The sequence below is a fragment of the Ammospiza caudacuta genome, chromosome 27 (assembly GCF_027887145.1).
Source record: "Ammospiza caudacuta isolate bAmmCau1 chromosome 27, bAmmCau1.pri, whole genome shotgun sequence".
NCBI lineage: Eukaryota > Metazoa > Chordata > Aves > Passeriformes > Passerellidae > Ammospiza > Ammospiza caudacuta.
This window is the reverse complement of record NC_080619.1, coordinates 3,606,710-3,625,114: the sequence shown is the minus strand read 5'-3', so window position 1 is coordinate 3,625,114 and position 18,405 is coordinate 3,606,710. Positions and strand designations below refer to the sequence as shown.

Below are 18,405 nucleotides of genomic sequence, written 5' to 3'. Positions count from 1 at the left end.
GGCATGGACCATATTTTCAGAGTGTCCAGGCAGGCCCTTTCTGAAGAGCTTTCCCTTTGAAGGACAGGAGGCACATGTTTAGCCCATCTGAAAGCCATAGCCACAATATCCTTATTTGGAGTCTGGAATCATCATCTGAGCTCCTTCTCTGGTCTTTTACGGGAGTCTTTAGCAAGATGGGCATCTCTGGCAGCAATCATGGCAGCTGGTGATGCAGGAGATGTCAAAGCCCCCTGGGTTGATGGGAACCCTGTCAGAGCTGAGGATAATGCCAACAGCAGCAGTGGTGGAGGATCCAGCCAGTGCCAGTCACTGACACCCTCAGCCCCCAGTTCCTTCTCTGCAGGAACCTGGACAGGGCCACAGCACCCACACCTCTCAAGGACAAGCCTTTTCATGCCACCTCCAGGCAGCCTTGGGGCTCTCAGCAGTTTCCCAGGGTCCTTGTTCCTGACTCATGCAGAAGGGTTGATATGACAGGGTTCTGTTTTCTCTGTGGGGACGGGGGAGTCCACTGGCCACAGAGGCCTTTGCCCCACAGTCCAGGAGCTGTGAGAAATGGATACTGTCACTGAGAATGAGGGATGTAGAGAGAAACTGTTAACTGTGCCGGGGAGGTGGATGTTGGAATATGGGGGAGTTTCTCTTCTCCCAAATCCAGAAGGGGAAACAGTGGCAGCCTTCAACATGGAGTGAGGATGGTTTCAGTTTTGGTTCTGTCGTCATGCTCACTTGATCCTGTGTAACCATTCAACAGTGCCTGTGAACTAAGAAGCTGAGCAGAAGACTAGTGTGATGGACGTGTTTGAAGAGAGGAGGTTGTGGATTATCCCCAGGCACTGCTGTTTCCCATGCCCTGTCACCATTTGACATCATCTTCTCATGATGATCACTATTTGGGGGAAGCCAGGGAGGTGTTTGGGAGCTCCAAAAGATAAAGCACAAAATAAAGTCCACCGTGGAGTTTCCACCCACAGCTTCCTCCACCTTTTGAACTGAGCTGAATGGAAGTGTACCAGCATAAGGAAGGACAAAGAAGAGAGCCAGTTTTGGATGCAAAAAATATTTATTAACTGTAAGGAAGAGAAGGAGGTAACAGAAAGAGGACACCAGGAGCAGACGCGGGGGCACAGTGGGGGAGTCCATTTGCCTGGACTCCAGAGACAGGGAGGCAGGCAAACAGATCACACTAGGATGGCATCGGGTGGTGCAGACAGGAAAGGCAGGGAAGGGAAGAGAGTGGAAGAAAAGAGCAGTAAATCAAGGGCAAAAATCCATTGTTCCAAAGATCCATCTTCAGTGCAGCTCCACGTTCGGAGGTTCTGGGGGTTCTTGCCCAGGGATGTTGCCAGCAGCATCTTTAGCAGGGACGACAACAACTGTTGCCATAGCAGTTGGTGATGCAGGAGATGTCAAAGCCTCCAGAGCTGATGGGCACTCCACCACAGCTGAGGATGCTGCCAACAGCAGCAGAGGTGGAGGATCCCACGGCAGTGTTCTGTGGGAAGGAGCTGAGGATGGGCCCAGGCAGGGTCACCAGCACAGCAGGTGGCTCAATGACAACGTGGGAGCTCTGGCACTGCCTGACACAGCACTCATTGCAGCTGCTGGCCAGCGGGCAGGGGCCACAGGGCTGGCAGCAAGGGTCACAGGGCTTGCAGCAGGACATGGCTCACGGTCACAGGTGCACCTAAAATGGAAGACGGGGAGAAGCACAAAGTGAGGACACATGAGAAGCAGCACTGCACTCAAACACTCTGCAGCCAAGGCACCTCCTGTCCCCCACTGCAGTGCCCAGCTCAAAGCCCAGGAGCCACCTGAGCCAAGTCCCAGCCTCTCTCTGTCTGCAAAAGACTTTCTCTCCCTCGCCCTCTCCCAGAAAAAGCAGCTCCCAGCCCTGCACTACGACAGCCCCTCTCGGCTGAGACCTCCAGCCAGTCAAGAACTGGTCTTGAAGCAGCAGCAGCAGCAGGCGGAGGAGAAGAGGCTTCCCACTCACCTGATTCCTGAGGAGGAGGTGAGAGAAGTGGATGAGAGAGCAGAGACTTGGGCTGCCTTTTATAGCAGTCCTGCCCTGCCTCAGGCCCACAGGCACCTTAGTGGAAGCCATAATTTTCTGACCAGCTCATGTCAAATGTGCACAAATCCCAGTTAATGGTAGGGATTCAGTCCTGGTTTCCTGCACTGCAGCCTCTATTTCCTGGCTTCTGCCCTGTGCGTTCCTATCTAAATACTCCTTGTAGGGCCAGGAATGAGAGATCCAAGAATTTCCGGGATATGGACACGTCAGAGTAGGCAGAATGGTTGGATCATGGTCTGGTGGCATTCCATGCAGGCGCATGACCTGAACCTGGGTCATTCCTGTGGGTTTCTTTGTGGCCAAGCACTCAGGGCATCACTCTCATTCTTCCTCTATCCCTGCCCATCTCTACCGCTTCCCTTTGTGACATCCCATGAGTTTTCACATGCAGCCTGTTTTCCTGGCCCATTTTGGGAATGGATAGGGGACAGAAGGTGTTCTTTGTGGTCTTGCTTCCCCTCTATTACATCTCCATTTCGTCAGCACTCCATGCCTGCTTCTGCAGCTCGTTCCTGCTCTTGCCCTGGGCTGGGCTGCGAGCTGTGCTCGGTGGCCCTTGGCTGGATGGATGGTGCCCAGCAAGCTGCTCTGTCAATCCCCTTTCTCAGGCAGAATGACAAGATAAAACCAAACTGATAACATCGTGAAGCTTGAATGAAGGAAGTTTGCCAAAGGTAAAGTGAAAGATTATGCATGCACGAGTACACTGGGAAAGAAAATGAAATTATGGCCTCCTTCCCTCAGGAAGTGATGGCTGGCAATTTCCCAGGAAGCAGGGCTTCCACCTGTGTCATGGTTGCTCATGATGGCACACTTTGTGACCAAGGCTGCAGAAATGGGCTCTGTGAGAAGAGTCCAGTGCCTCCAGCCAGCTGTGACTGAGTCAGCTCCAGCTGTGTCCAAAGGGGACTCAGCACTGCCCAATACTGACCACATTTGTCGCACTGCTGATGCCTCTGTGCAAGTAGATTTCATTCGAAATGGTTTGGGCGGGAAGGCAACTTCATGACCATTTCTTACTCATCCTCCTTCCCTCAACAGAGGGTCACTGATGAAACCCACTTAACGAGCTTTCTCCAAGCTTTTTCCAATTTGGTCCTGCACACTTCCAGGGCTGAGGCATGCAAACCATTTTGGGCATGTTAAAAACATTGCCTCAGTGTCCTCACAGAGAGGGACATCTTTGTCAGCTCCAAGGGAAATGGAAAAATAAAATTACAAGGCAGGGATTGCAACGCTGTTCTTCCTCCACACTTTTGCAATTGAGCAAAGTTGAAGAGTTGTCACGGAAAGAAGGAGAAATCAGAGACCAAGGTCTGAATGCAATAGAAACTTTATTGAGTCAAAATTAGAAAATATGGAGGATCAGAGAGGGCGCTCGAGAACAGCAAGAAAGATGCAGTAGCATGTCTGACCTACTGCGTTGCCAAGGGAAGGAAGCCAGTAGTGCCACTAACCTGGCATTGAGTGGTGGTGACACGAAAGGAAGGGAAGAGAAAAGTGAGAGGAGGACAATAAGGAAACAATAGTCCAAAGCTCATAATACAATGTGTTAAATTCTGACTACATTCCATCATCACAGTCCGAGGTCTTTGAGGTTCTTGCCAGAGGACGTTGGTGGCAGCATCTTTAACAGGGACGACAGCATCTGCTGCCACCACAGCAGTTGGTGATGCAGGAGATGTCAAAGCCCCCAGAGCTGATGGGCACTCCCTCACAGCTGAGGATACTGCCAACAGCAGCAGAGGTGGAGGATCCCACGGCAGTGTTCTGGGGGAAGGAGCTGAGGATGGGCCCAGGCAGGGTCACCAGCACAGCAGGCGGCTGAATGACAACGTGGGAGCTCTGGCACTGCCTGACACAGCACTCAGTGCAGCTGCTGGCCAGCGGGCAGGGGCCACAGGGCTGGCAGCAAGGCTCGCAGGGCCGGCACTGCTGGCACTTCTCAGAGCAGGACATGTCTGGAGCCTGGCGCTGCACCTGGCACAGAGGGCAGGGAGGAAGCAGAGCACACGCACACCTCAGACACAGCCCGCAAGGCAGCCCCAGCAGCACAAGGCCCCTGCTGCTTGCACAGCTCCAGCCTGGCCAGCCCCAACCTGGGCATCCTTTGCCTCAGCCCAGCACCCTCCTTCCCAGCTCAGCCAGGCCCAGCTCTGCTCCTGCCTAACCTGCAGGAAAATCAGCCCCACAGCCCAGCCCAGCCTCTGGCCAGAACACTCGCTGTCCCCTCTGCCCACACCAGCACCAGTGCAGAACAGCCCCAAAAGAACAAGGAGCAGCAACAAGGGCCAGAAAGCTCAATGCTTTCTTGGAGAGGGTGGAGGAGAAGGGGGCTTGCAACTCACCTGATTCCCAAGGAGCAGGAGGTGACAGAAGTGGATGAGAGAGCCCCCAGTGTGGCTGCCTTTTATCCTGGCCCCACAGTGCCTCAGGGCCCACAGTTTGTGCTGCGCAGGTGACGATAATCCCAAACGAATGGAAAGATCTCTGGGAATGGTATGGCATGAGTTGGATTTTCCCTCTACCATGACTTTGTATTTCCTGGCTTAACTCATTCTCATTCCCTCACGGACAATTCTTTTGAGTGCTTGTATATGGGTTTCCATGATTCCTGGGGGCAAGGATGTGTCAGTGTGGTCATAAAACATGAACTATGTGCAGAAGAGATCACAAGGAGGCAGGTCATGGTTGCCTGAGGCATTCTTTGGGTATTTTCTGTTCCTGCTGACTGGAAGTGCCTCATCTGCTCCCAGCCCTCCAGTCTTTGGCTCATCACCCAACGGCTCTCCTTCATGCCTTGCCTTTGAGGTAAAACCTCTTTGCCTTCCTCCTCAGCCTTCACAGTGCATGAGACTCCTGTAGCAGGGCTACCTGAGCTTGTGTCCTGCTTGGTGTTGCCAGAATCTGCTCTGGCTGGGAGCTCCCCAGCATCTCCTCAGTGCCATCCCTTCCTCAGGCATCTGCCCCATGTGCTCCCCCACAATCATGTGCGTGGCAGTGCGGCTGTGGCCCAGTGTGTGCCAGTGTCTGCACATGCCTGTGCTTGTGCCCTGCTGGGAACAGCCCCTGAGAGCCTCTGGCCTGCACGGGGATGGTTGTGCACAGGGCAGGGCCCTTGTGTGCAATCCCCCTGCCCGTGTGCCTGTGCCCGTGTGCTGGGCTCTGTGCTCTGGGCTCAACTCTGAGCACCCCTGGCCAGGCTGGCAGTGTGTCAGTGCCCTGGCTCTGTGTGCACAGCTGGGCCTGAGCTGAGCTCTCAGCCCAGCCATTGCACGGCCTGGAGGGCCTTCCCTGCCCAGCAGGGCCAGCCACTGACACACACTCAGCCCCCAGTTCCTTCTCTGCAGGAGCCTGGACAGGGCCACGGCACTCACATCTCTCAGGGACAATCCCAAACCCAGGCCATCCCTAGGATGCCACCTCCAGGCACCCTTGGGGCCTTCAGCTGTTTCCCAGGTTCCTTGTTCCTGCCCCATGGAGAAGTTTTGATGTGGCAGAGTACTGTTTTCTCTGTGGAGACTGGAGAGTCCACTGACCACAGTGGCCTTTGCCCTATAGTCCAGGAGCTGTGGGAAAATGTTTCTGTCAAAGAGAAGGAGTCAGCTGGAGAAAAACATTTGACCATGTCTGGGATTTGGTGGCCAGGAAATGGGAGAGTTTCTCCTCTCCCAAATCCAGAAGAGGAAACAGTGGCATCCTCCAACATGGTGCCAGAATGTTTTTGGTTCTGTCCTCATGTTAAATTGATCCTGTGAAACCCCTCATCCCTGCTTGTCTGGTTTAGGGCTGAGCAGAAAGCCAAGGAGAGGGAGGAGTTTAAAGAGAGGAGGTTGTAGAATATCCCCAGGCACTGCTGTTTCCCACTCCCACTCCTGTGACCATTTGACATCATCTTCTTCTGATGATCAGTATTTTGGTGAAGCCAGGGATGTGTTTAGAGCTACAATAGAAAAGGCCCATAGTAAAGGCCACCGCGGAGTGTCCACCCTCAGCTTCCTCCAGCTTTTGCCCTGAGTTGAGTGGAAGAGTTCCCACACAAGGAATGAGAAAGCAGAGGACCAGGTTTGGATGCAAAACAACTTTATTGAGTCTAAGGTAGAGAAGAAGGTAGCTGAAAGAGGACAAAAGGAGCAGCCAGTGGGGCCCAGTGGGGATGTCCATTTGCCGGGCCTGCAGAGGGACAGAAGGAGGTCAAAGAGGCCCCACTAGGCTGGCAAAGGGAGGTGCTGACAGGAAAGGCAGGGAAGGGAAGAGGGTGAAAGAAAAGAGCAGTAAATCAAGGGCACAAATCCATTGTTCCAAAGATCCATCTTCAGTGCAGCTCCACGTTCTGAGGTTATGGAGGTTCTGGCCCAGAGATGTTGCCAGCAGCTTTAGCAGGGACGACAACAACTGTTGCCATAGCAGTTGGTGATGCAGGAGATGTCAAAGCCCCCAGAGCTGATGGGCACTCCGCCACAGCTGAGGATGTTGCCAACAGCAGCAGAGGTGGAGGATCCCACGGCGGTGTTCTGTGGGGAGGAGCTGAGGATGGGCCCAGGCAGGGTCACCAGCACAGCAGGCGGCTCAATGACAACGTGGGAGCTCTGGCACTGCCTGACACAGCACTCATTGCAGCTGCTGGCCAGCGGGCAGGGGCCACAGGGCTGGCAGCAAGGGTCACAGGGCCTGCAGCAGGACATGGTTTGGGCTCACAGGTGCACCTGGCACAGAGGGCAGGGAGAAGCACAAAGTGAGGACATATGAGAAGCAGCACGGCACCCAAACACAGTGCAACCAAGGCACCTCCTGTCCCCCACTGCAGTGCCCAGCTCAAAGACCAGGAGCCACCTGAGCCAAGTCCCAGCTTCTCTCTGTCTGCACAAGACCTTCTCTCCCCTGCCCTCTCCCAGCACAAGCAGCTCCCAGCCCTGCACTATGACAGCCCCTCTCAGCTGAGACCTCCAGCCAGTCAAGAACTGGTCTTGAAGCAGCAGCAGCAGCAGGTGGAGGAGAAGAGGCTTCCCACTCACCTGATTCCTGAGGAGGAGGTGAGAGAAGTGGATGAGAGAGCAGAGACTTGGGCTGCCTTTTATAGCAGTCCTGCCCTGCCTCAGGCCCACAGGCACCTTAGGGGAAGCCATAATTTTCTGACCAGCTCATGTCAAATGTGCACCATCCCAGTTAATGGCAGGGGTTCTGTCCTGGTTTCCTGCACTGCAGCCTCTATTTCCTGGCTTCTGCCCTGTGTTTTCCTCTCTGAAGACTCTTTCTAGGGCCAGAAATGAGTGATCCAAGAATTTCCGGGATATGGACACGTCAGAGTAGGCAGAATGGTTGGATCATGGTCTGGTGGCATTCCATGCAGGCGCATGACCCAAACCTGTGTCATTCCTGTGGGTTTCTTTGTGGCCAAGCACTCCTCAGGGCATCACTCTCATTCTCCCTGTGTCCCTGCCCATCTCTACTGCTTCCCTTTGTGACATCCCATGAGTTTTCACATGCAGCCTGTTTTCCTGGCCCATTTTGGGAATGGATAGGGGACAGAAGGTGTTCTTTGTGGTCTTGCTTCCCCTCTATTACATCTCCCTTTCGTCAGCACTCCATGCCTGCTTCTGCAGCTCGTTCCTGCTCTTGCCCTGGGCTGGGCTGCGAGCTGTGCTGGATGGCCCTTGGCTGGATGGATGGTGCCCAGCAAGCTGCTCTGTCAATCCCCTTTCTCAGGCAGAATGACAAGATAAAACCAAACTGATAACAACTTGAAGCTTGAGTGTTGGAAGTTTGCCAAAGGTAAAGTGAAAGACTATGCATGCACGAGTACACTGGGAAAGAAAATGAAATTATGGCCTCCTTCCCTCAGGAAGTGATGGCTGGCAATTTCCCAGGAAGCAGGGCTTCCACCTGTGTCATGGTTGTTCATGATGGCACACTTTGTGACCAAGGCTGCAGAAATGGGCTCTGTGAGAAGAGTCCAGTGCCTCCAGCCAGCTGTGACTGAGTCAGCTCCAGCTGTGTGCAAAGGGGATTCAGCACTGCCCAGCACTGACCACATTTGTCCCACTGCCAATGCCTCTGTGCAAGCAGATTTCATTCAAAATGGTTTGGGCTGGAAGGCAACTTCAAGACCATTTCTTTCTTGTCCTCCTTCCCTCAACAGAGGGGCACTGATGACACCCACTAAACCAGATTGCACGAAGCTGTGTACATCCTGGTCTTGCACATTTCCAATCTTGAGGGATTACAAACCTTTTTGGGCAAGTTATTTCAATGTCTCACTGTCCTCACAGAGAGGGACATCTTTGCCACCTCCAAAACAAGAAGGAACAAATAAAATTGCACTTCAGGGATTGCAACACTATACTTCCTCCACCCTTTTTCCAGTGTGTGGAAATGGACGAGTTTCACAGAAAGGATAAGAAATCAGAGGCCGAGGTTTGAATGCAAAAGGACTTTATTAAATCAAGAGAAGAGAAGAAGAAGGCTCAGAGAGTGCACCCAAGTGCAGCAACTAAGATGCAGCAGAGATGTCTGATGTCATGGGCTTCTGAGGGAAGGAGGCCAGCAGGTCCCACTAGGTTGGCATCTAGTGATGTTAACAGGAAAGGAAGGGAAGAGAAAAATAAGACAAGGAGAAGAAGAAAAGAACAGTTCGAAGTTCGAAATCCAATGTGTTCAGTTCTGACTTCATTCCATCATCACGGTCCAAGGTTCTTGCCTGAGGATGTTGGCAGCAGCATCTTTAGCAGGGACGACAGCATGTGCTGCCACCACAGCAGTTGGTGATGCAGGAGATGTCAAAGCCCCCAGAGCTGATGGGCACTCCCTCACAGCTGAGGATGCTGCCAACAGCAGCAGAGGTGGAGGATCCCACGGCGGTGTTCTGTGGGGAGGAGCTGAGGATGGGCCCAGGCAGGGTCACCAGCACAGCAGGCGGCTGAATGACAACGTGGGAGCTCTGGCACTGCCTGACACAGCACTCAGTGCAGCTGCTGGCCAGCGGGCAGGGGCCACAGGGCTGGCAGCAAGGCTCGCAGGGCCGGCACTGCTGGCACTTCTCAGAGCAGGACATGTCTGGAGCCTGGCGCTGCACCTGGCACAGAGGGCAGGGAGGAAGCAGAGCACACGCACACCTCAGACACAGCCCGCAAGGCAGCCCCAGCAGCACAAGGCCCCTGCTGCCTGCACAGCTCCAGCCTGGCCAGCCCCAACCTGGGCATCCTTTGCCTCAGCCCAGCACCCTCCTTCCCAGCTCAGCCAGGCCCAGCTCTGCTCCTGCCTAACCTGAAGGAAAATCAGCCCCACAGCCCAGCCCAGCCTCTGGCCAGAACACACGCTGTCCCCTCTGCCCACACCAGCACCAGTGCACAACAGCCCCGGAAGAACAAGGAGCAGCAACAAGGGCCAGAAAGCTCAATGCTGTCTTGGAGAGGGTGGAGGAGAAGGGGGCTTGCAACTCACCTGGTTCCCAAGGAGCAGGAGGTGACAGAAGTGGATGAGAGAGCCCCCAGTGTGGTTGCCTTTTATCCTGGCCCCACAGTGCCTCAGGGCCCACAGTTTGTGCTGTGGATGTGACTATATTCCTGCATGATCCCAAACGAATGGAAAGATCTCTGGGAATGGTATGGCATGAGTTGGATTTTCCCTCTACCATGACTTTGTATTTCCTGGCTTAACTCATTCTCATTCCCTCACGGACAATTCTTTTGAGTGCTTGTATGTGGGTTTCCATGATTCCTGGGGGCAAGGATGTGTCAGTGTGGTCATAAAACATGAACTATGTGCAGAAGAGATCACAAGGAGGCAGGTCATGGTTGCCTGAGGCATTCTTTGGGTATTTTCTGTTCCTGCTGACTGGAAGTGCCTCATCTGCTCCCAGCCCTCCAGTCTTTGGCTCATCACCCAACGGCTCTCCTTCATGCCTTGCCTTTGAGGTAAAACCTCTTTGCCTTCCTCCTCAGCCTTCACAGTGCATGAGACTCCTGTAGCAGGGCTACCTGAGCTTGTGTCCTGCTTGGTGTTGCCAGAATCTGCTCTGGCTGGGAGCTCCCCAGCATCTCCTCAGTGCCATCCCTTCCTCAGGCATCTGCCCCATGTGCTCCCCCACAATCATGTGCGTGGCAGTGCGGCTGTGGCCCAGTGTGTGCCAGTGTCTGCACATGCCTGTGCTTGTGCCCTGCTGGGAACAGCCCCTGAGAGCCTCTGGCCTGCACGGGGATGGTTGTGCACAGGGCAGGGCCCTTGTGTGCAATCCCCCTGCCCGTGTGCCTGTGCCCGTGTGCTGGGCTCTGTGCTCTGGGCTCAACTCTGAGCACCCCTGGCCAGGCTGGCAGTGTGTCAGTGCCCTGGCTGTGTGTGCACAGCTGGGCCTGAGCTGAGCTCTCAGCCCAGCCATTGCACGGCCTGGAGGGCCTTCCCTGCCCAGCAGGGCCAGCCACTGACACACACTCAGCCCCCAGTTCCTTCTCTGCAGGAGCCTGGACAGGGCCACGGCACTCACATCTCTCAGGGACAATCCCAAACCCAGGCCATCCCTAGGATGCCACCTCCAGGCACCCTTGGGGCCTTCACCTGTTTCCCAGGTTCCTTGCTCCTGCCCCATGGAGAAGTTTTGATGTGGCAGAGTACTGTTTTCTCTGTGGGGATTGGAGAGTCCACTGACCACAGTGGCCTTTGCCCTATAGTCCAGGAGCTGTGGGAAAATGTTTCTGTCAAAGAGAAGGAGTCAGCTGGAGAAAAACATTTGACCATGTCTGGGATTTGGTGGCCAGGAAATGGGAGAGTTTCTCCTCTCCCAAATCCAGAAGAGGAAACAGTGGCATCCTCCAACATGGTGCCAGAATGTTTTTGGTTCTGTCCTCATGTTAAATTGATCCTGTGAAACCCCTCATCTCTGCTTGTCTGGTTTAGGGCTGAGCAGAAAGCCAAGGAGAGGGAGGAGTTTAAAGAGAGGAGGTTGTAGAATATCCCCAGGCACTGCTGTTTCCCACTCCCACTCCTGTGACCATTTGACATCATCTTCTTCTGATGATCAGTATTTTGGTGAAGCCAGGGATGTGTTTTAGAGCTACAATAGAAAAGGCCCATAGCAAAGGCCACCGCGGAGTGTCCACCCTCAGCTTCCTCCAGCTTTTGCCCTGAGTTGAGTGGAAGAGTTCCCACACAAGGAATGAGAAAGCAGAGGACCAGGTTTGGATGCAAAACAACTTTATTGAGTCTAAGGTAGAGAAGAAGGTAGCTGAAAGAGGACAAAAGGAGCAGCCAGTGGGGCCCAGTGGGGATGTCCATTTGCCGGGCCAGCAGAGGGACAGAAGGAGGTCAAAGCGGCCCCACTAGGCTGGCAAAGGGAGGTGCTGACAGGAAAGGCAGGGAAGGGAAGAGGGTGGAAGAAAAGAGCAGTAAATCAAGGGCACAAATCCATTGTTCCAAAGATCCATCTTCAGTGCAGCTCCACGTTCTGACGTTATGGAGGTTCTGGCCCAGAGATGTTGCCAGCAGCTTTAGCAGGGACGACAACAACTGTTGCCATAGCAGTTGGTGATGCAGGAGATGTCAAAGCCCCCAGAGCTGATGGGCACTCCGCCACAGCTGAGGATGCTGCCAACAGCAGCAGAGGTGGAGGATCCCACGGCGGTGTTCTGGGGGAAGGAGCTGAGGATGGGCCCAGGCAGGGTCACCAGCACAGCAGGCGGCTCAATGACAACGTGGGAGCTCTGGCACTGCCTGACACAGCACTCATTGCAGCTGCTGGCCAGTGGGCAGGGGCCACAGGGCTGGCAGCAAGGCTCACAGGGCCTGCAGCAGGACATGGCTCGGGCTCACAGGTGCACCTGGCACAGAGGGCAGGGAGAAGCACAACGTGAGGACATATGAGAAGCAGCACGGCACCCAAACACACTGCAACCAAGGCACCTCCTGTCCCCCACTGCAGTGCCCAGCTCAAAGACCAGGAGCCACCTGAGCCAAGTCCCAGCCTCTCTCTGTCTGCACAAGACCTTCTCTCCCCTGCCCTCTCCCAGCACAAGCAGCTCCCAGCCCTGCACTACGACAGCCCCTCTCAGCTGAGACCTCCAGCCAGGCAAGGACTGGTCTTGAAGCAGCAGGAGCATCACCAGAAGAGGCTTCCCACTCACCTGATTCCTGAGGAGGAGGTGAGAGAAGTGGATGAGAGAGCAGAGACTTGGGCTGCCTTTTATAGCAGTCCTGCCCTGCCTCAGGCCCACAGGCACCTTCGTGGAAGCCATAATTTTCTGACCAGCTCATGTCAAATGTGCACCATCCCAGTTAATGGCAGGGGTTCTGTCCTGGTTTCCTGCACTGCAGCCTCTATTTCCTGGCTTCTGCCCTGTGTTTTCCTCTCTGAAGACTCTTTCTAGGGCCAGAAATGAGTGATCCAAGAATTTCTGGGATATGGACACGTCAGAGTAGGCAGAATGGTTGGATCATGGTCTGGTGGCATTCCATGCAGGCACATGACCCAAACCTGTGTCATTCCTGTGGGTTTCTTTGTGGCCAAGCACTCAGGGCATCACTCTCATTCTTCCTCTATCCCTGCCCATCTCTACCGCTTCCCTTTGTGACATCCCATGAGTTTTCACATGCAGCCTGTTTTCCTGGCCCATTTTGGGAATGGATAGGGGACAGAAGGTGTTCTTTGTGGTCTTGCTTCCCCTCTATTACATCTCCCTTTCGTCAGCACTCCATGCCTGCTTCTGCAGCTCGTTCCTGCTCTTGCCCTGGGCTGGGCTGCGAGCTGTGCTCGGTGGCCCTTGGCTGGATGGATGGTGCCCAGCAAGCTGCTCTGTCAATCCCCTTTCTCAGGCAGAATGACAAGATAAAACCAAACTGATAACAATTTGAAGCTTGAGTGTTGGAAGTTTGCCAAAGGTAAAGTGAAAGATTATGCATGCACGAGTACACTGGGAAAGAAAATGAATTTATGGCCTCCTTCCCTCAGGAAGTGATGGCTGGCAATTTCCCAGGAAGCAGGGCTTCCACCTGTGTCATGGTTGCTCATGATGGCACACTTTGTGACCAAGGCTGCAGAAATGGGCTCTGTGAGAAGAGTCCAGTGCCTCCAGCCAGCTGTGACTGAGTCAGCTCCAGCTGTGTGCAAAGGGGATTCAGCACTGCCCAGCACTGACCACATTTGTCCCACTGCTGATGCCTCTGTGCAAGCAGATTTCATTCAAAATGGTTTGGGCTGGAAGGCAACTTCATGACCATTTCTTACTCATCCTCCTTCCCTCAACAGAGGGTCACTGATGAAACCCACTTAACGAGCTTTCTCCAAGCTTTTTCCAATTTGGTCCTGCACACTTCCAGGGCTGAGGCATGCAAACCATTTTGGGCATGTTAAAAACATTGCCTCAGTGTCCTCACAGAGAGGGACATCTTTGTCAGCTCCAAGGGAAATGGAAAAATAAAATTACAAGGCAGGGATTGCAACGCTGTTCTTCCTCTACACTTTTGCAATTGAGCAAAGTTGAAGAGTTGTCACGGAAAGAAGGAGAAATCAGAGACCAAGGTCTGAAAGCAATAGAAACTTTATTGAGTCAAAATTAGAAAATATGGAGGATCAGAGAGGGCGCTCGAGAACAGCAAGAAAGATGCAGTAGCATGTCTGACCTACTGCGTTGCCAAGGGAAGGAAGCCAGTAGGTGCCACTAACCTGGCATTGAGTGGGGGTGACAGGAAAGGAAGGGAAAAGTGAAAGGAGGACAATAAGGAAACAATAGTCCAAAGCTCATAATACATTGTGTTAAATTCTGTCTTCATTCGATCATCACAGTCCGAGGTCTTTGAGGTTCTTGCCAGAGGACATTGGTGGCAGCATCTTTAGCAGGGACGACAGCATGTGCTGCCACCACAGCAGTTGGTGATGCAGGAGATGTCAAAGCCCCCAGAGCTGATGGGCACTCCCTCGCAGCTGAGGATACTGCCAACAGCAGCAGAGGTGGAGGATCCCACGGCGGTGTTCTGGGGGAAGGAGCTGAGGATGGGCCCAGGCAGGGTCACCAGCACAGCAGGCGGCTGAATGACAACGTGGGAGCTCTGGCACTGCCTGACACAGCACTCAGTGCAGCTGCTGGCCAGCGGGCAGGGGCCACAGGGCTGGCAGCAAGGCTCGCAGGGCCGGCACTGCTGGCACTTCTCAGAGCAGGACATGTCTGGAGCCTGGCGCTGCACCTGGCACAGAGGGCAGGGAGGAAGCAGAGCACACGCACACCTCAGACACAGCCCGCAAGGCAGCCCCAGCAGCACAAGGCCCCTGCTGCCTGCACAGCTCCAGCCTGGCCAGCCCCAACCTGGGCATCCTTTGCCTCAGCCCAGCACCCTCCTTCCCAGCTCAGCCAGGCCCAGCTCTGCTCCTGCCTAACCTGCAGGAAAATCAGCCCCTCAGCCCAGCCTCAGCCTCTGGCCAGAACACACGCTGTCCCCTCTGCCCACACCAGCACCAGTGCACAACAGCCCCGGAAGAACAAGGAGCAGCAACAAGGGCCAGAAAGCTCAATGCTGTCTTGGAGAGGGTGGAGGAGAAAGGGGCTTGCAACTCACCTGGTTCCCAAGGAGCAGGAGGTGACAGAAGTGGATGAGAGAGCCCCCAGTGTGGCTGCCTTTTATCCTGGCCCCACAGTGCCTCAGGGCCCACAGTTTGTGCTGCGGAGGTGACGATAATCCCAAACGAATGGAAAGATCTCTGGGAATGGTATGGCATGAGTTGGATTTTCCCTCTACCATGACTTTATATTTCCTGGCTTACCTCATTCCCAATCCCTCACGGACAATTCTTTTGAGTGCTTGTATTTGGGTTTCCATGATTCCTGGGGGCAAGGATGTGTCAGTGTGGTCATAAAACATAAACTATGTGCAGAAGGGATCACAAGGAGGCAGGTGATGGCTGCCTGAGGCATTCTTGGAGTTATTTTCTGATCTTGCTGACTGGAAGTGCCTCATCTGCTCATAGCCCTCCAGTCTTTGGCTCATCACCCAACGGCTCTCCTTCATGCCTTGCCTTTGAGGTAAAACCTCTTTGCCTTCCTCCTCAGCCTTCACAGTGCATGAGACTCCTGTAGCAGGGCTACCTGAGCTTGTGTCCTGCTTGGTGTTGCCAGAATCTGCTCTGGCTGGGAGCTCCCCAGCATCTCCTCAGTGCCATCCCTTCCTCAGGCATCTGCCCCATGTGCTCCCCCACAATCATGTGCGTGGCAGTGCGGCTGTGGCCCAGTGTGTGCCAGTGTCTGCACATGCCTGTGCTTGTGCCCTGCTGGGAACAGCCCCTGAGAGCCTCTGGCCTGCACAGGGATGGTTGTGCACAGGGCAGGGCCCTTGTGTGCAATCCCCCTGCCCGTGTGCCTGTGCCCGTGTGCTGGGCTCTGTGCTCTGGGCTCAACTCTGAGCACCCCTGGCCAGGCTGGCAGTGTGTCAGTGCCCTGGCTCTGTGTGCACAGCTGGGCCTGAGCTGAGCTCTCAGCCCAGCCATTGCACGGCCTGGAGGGCCTTCCCTGCCCAGCAGGGCCAGCCACTGACACACACTCAGCCCCCAGTTCCTTCTCTGCAGGAGCCTGGACAGGGCCACGGCACTCACATCTCTCAGGGACAATCCCAAACCCAGGCCATCCCTAGGATGCCACCTCCAGGCACCCTTGGGGCCTTCACCTGTTTCCCAGGTTCCTTGCTCCTGCCCCATGGAGAAGTTTTGATGTGGCAGAGTACTGTTTTCTCTGTGGGGATTGGAGAGTCCACTGACCACAGTGGCCTTTGCCCTATAGTCCAGGAGCTGTGGGAAAATGTTTCTGTCAAAGAGAAGGAGTCAGCTGGAGAAAAACATTTGACCATGTCTGGGATTTGGTGGCCAGGAAATGGGAGAGTTTCTCCTCTCCCAAATCCAGAAGAGGAAACAGTGGCATCCTCCAACATGGTGCCAGAATGTTTTTGGTTCTGTCCTCATGTTAAATTGATCCTGTGAAACCCCTCATCTCTGCTTGTCTGGTTTAGGGCTGAGCAGAAAGCCAAGGAGAGGGAGGAGTTTAAAGAGAGGAGGTTGTAGAATATCCCCAGGCACTGCTGTTTCCCACTCCCACTCCTGTGACCATTTGACATCATCTTCTTCTGATGATCAGTATTTTGGTGAAGCCAGGGATGTGTTTTAGAGCTACAATAGAAAAGGCCCATAGTAAAGGCCACCGCGGAGTGTCCACCCTCAGCTTCCTCCAGCTTTTGCCCTGAGTTGAGTGGAAGAGTTCCCACACAAGGAATGAGAAAGCAGAGGACCAGGTTTGGATGCAAAACAACTTTATTGAGTCTAAGGTAGAGAAGAAGGTAGCTGAAAGAGGACAAAAGGAGCAGCCAGTGGGGCCCAGTGGGGATGTCCATTTGCCGGGCCAGCAGAGGGACAGAAGGAGGTCAAAGCGGCCACACTAGGCTGGCAAAGGGAGGTGCTGACAGGAAAGGCAGGGAAGGGAAGAGGGTGGAAGAAAAGTGCAGTAAATCAAGGGCACAAATCCATTGTTCCAAAGATCCATCTTCAGTGCAGCTCCACGTTTTGAGGTTATGGAGGTTCTGGCCCAGAGATGTTGCCAGCAGCTTTAGCAGGGACGACAACAACTGTTGCCATAGCAGTTGGTGATGCAGGAGATGTCAAAGCCCCCAGAGCTGATGGGCACTCCGCCACAGCTGAGGATGTTGCCAACAGCAGCAGAGGTGGAGGATCCCACGGCGGTGTTCTGTGGGGAGGAGCTGAGGATGGGCCCAGGCAGGGTCACCAGCACAGCAGGCGGCTCAATGACAACGTGGGAGCTCTGGCACTGCCTGACACAGCACTCATTGCAGCTGCTGGCCAGTGGGCAGGGGCCACAGGGCTGGCAGCAAGGCTCACAGGGCCTGCAGCAGGACATGGCTCGGGCCTCACAGGTGCACCTGGCACAGAGGGCAGGGAGAAGCACAACGTGAGGACATATGAGAAGCAGCACGGCACCCAAACACACTGCAACCAAGGCACCTCCTGTCCCCCACTGCAGTGCCCAGCTCAAAGACCAGGAGCCACCTGAGCCAAGTCCCAGCCTCTCTCTGTCTGCACAAGACCTTCTCTCCCCTGCCCTCTCCCAGCACAAGCAGCTCCCAGCCCTGCACTATGACAGCCCCTCTCAGCTGAGACCTCCAGCCAGGCAAGAGCTGCTCGTGAAGCAGCAGGAGCATCACCAGAAGAGGCTTCCCACTCACCTGATTCCTGAGGAGGAGGTGAGAGAAGTGGATGAGAGAGCAGAGACTTGGGCTGCCTTTTATAGCAGTCTTGCCCTGCCTCAGGCCCACAGGCACCTTCGTGGAAGCCATAATTTTCTGACCAGCTCATGTCAAATGTGCACCATCCCAGTTAATGGCAGGGGTTCTGTCCTGGTTTCCTGCACTGCAGCCTCTATTTCCTGGCTTCTGCCCTGTGTTTTCCTCTCTGAAGACTCTTTCTAGGGCCAGAAATGAGTGATCCAAGAATTTCCGGGATATGGACACATCAGAGTAGGCGGAATGGTTGGATCATGGTCTGGTGGCATTCCATGCAGGCGCATGACCCAAACCTGAGTCATTCCTGTGGGTTTCTTTGTGGCCAAGCACTCAGGGCATCACTCTCATTCTTCCTCTATCCCTGCCCATCTCTACCGCTTCCCTTTGTGACATCCCATGAGTTTTCACATGCAGCCTGTTTTCCTGGCCCATTTTGGGAATGGATAGGGGACAGAAGGTGTTCTTTGTGGTCTTGCTTCCCCTCTATTACATCTCCCTTTCGTCAGCACTCCATGCCTGCTTCTGCAGCTCGTTCCTGCTCTTGCCCTGGGCTGGGCTGCGAGCTGTGCTGGATGGCCCTTGGCTGGATGGATGGTGCCCAGCAAGCTGCTCTGTCAATCCCCTTTCTCAGGCAGAATGACAAGATAAAACCAAACTGATAATATCTTGAAGCTTGAATGAAGGAAGTTTGCCAAAGGTAAAGTGAAAGATTATGCATGCACAAGTACACTGGGAAAGAAAATGAAATTATGGCCTCCTTCCCTCAGGAAGTGATGGGTGGAAATTTCCCAGGAAGCAGGGCTTCCACCTGTGTCATGGTTGCTCATGATGGCACACTTTGTGACCAAGGCTGCAGAAATGGGCTCTGTGAGAAGAGTCCAGTGCCTCCAGCCAGCTGTGACTGAGTCAGCTCCAGCTGTGTGCAAAGGGGATTCAGCACTGCCCAGCACTGACCACATTTGTCCCACTGCTGATGCCTCTGTGCAAGCAGATTTCAGTCGAAATGGTTTGGGCTGGAAGGCAACTTCAAGACCATTTCTTTCCTGTTCGACCTTCCTCAATAGTTG

General features: G+C 54.3%; 2 protein-coding genes and 4 pseudogenes across 2 annotated transcripts; all 6 read right to left on the bottom strand.

Moving 5' to 3' along the window:
• Positions 1–1,360: 1,360 nt before the first annotated feature.
• LOC131568534 (feather keratin Cos2-2-like) lies at positions 1,361–2,129 on the bottom strand (annotated as a pseudogene).
• A 4,327-nt stretch (positions 2,130–6,456) lies between these two features.
• Positions 6,457–7,225, bottom strand: LOC131568597 (feather keratin Cos2-2-like; annotated as a pseudogene).
• A 1,576-nt stretch (positions 7,226–8,801) lies between these two features.
• LOC131568663 (feather keratin Cos2-2-like) lies at positions 8,802–9,131 on the bottom strand. Its single transcript, XM_058820767.1, has one exon. It carries the CDS (start codon positions 9,129–9,131, stop codon positions 8,802–8,804), a length of 330 nt encoding a protein of 109 aa, XP_058676750.1.
• A 2,428-nt stretch (positions 9,132–11,559) lies between these two features.
• On the bottom strand, positions 11,560–12,322 carry LOC131568528 (feather keratin Cos2-2-like; annotated as a pseudogene).
• Positions 12,323–13,897: 1,575 nt separating this feature from the next.
• LOC131568529 (feather keratin Cos2-2-like) lies at positions 13,898–14,227 on the bottom strand. The gene has a single exon (XM_058820626.1). It carries the CDS (start codon positions 14,225–14,227, stop codon positions 13,898–13,900), a length of 330 nt encoding a protein of 109 aa, XP_058676609.1.
• A 2,420-nt stretch (positions 14,228–16,647) lies between these two features.
• LOC131568630 (feather keratin Cos2-2-like) lies at positions 16,648–17,411 on the bottom strand (annotated as a pseudogene).
• Positions 17,412–18,405: the final 994 nt, after the last annotated feature.

Bases quoted from the DNA above. Each gene is read 5' to 3' on its own strand.
- LOC131568663 (XM_058820767.1), bottom strand. From the start codon at position 9,131: ATGTCCTGCTCTGAGAAGTGCCAGCAGTGCCGGCCCTGCGAGCCTTGC.
- LOC131568529 (XM_058820626.1), bottom strand. From the start codon at position 14,227: ATGTCCTGCTCTGAGAAGTGCCAGCAGTGCCGGCCCTGCGAGCCTTGC.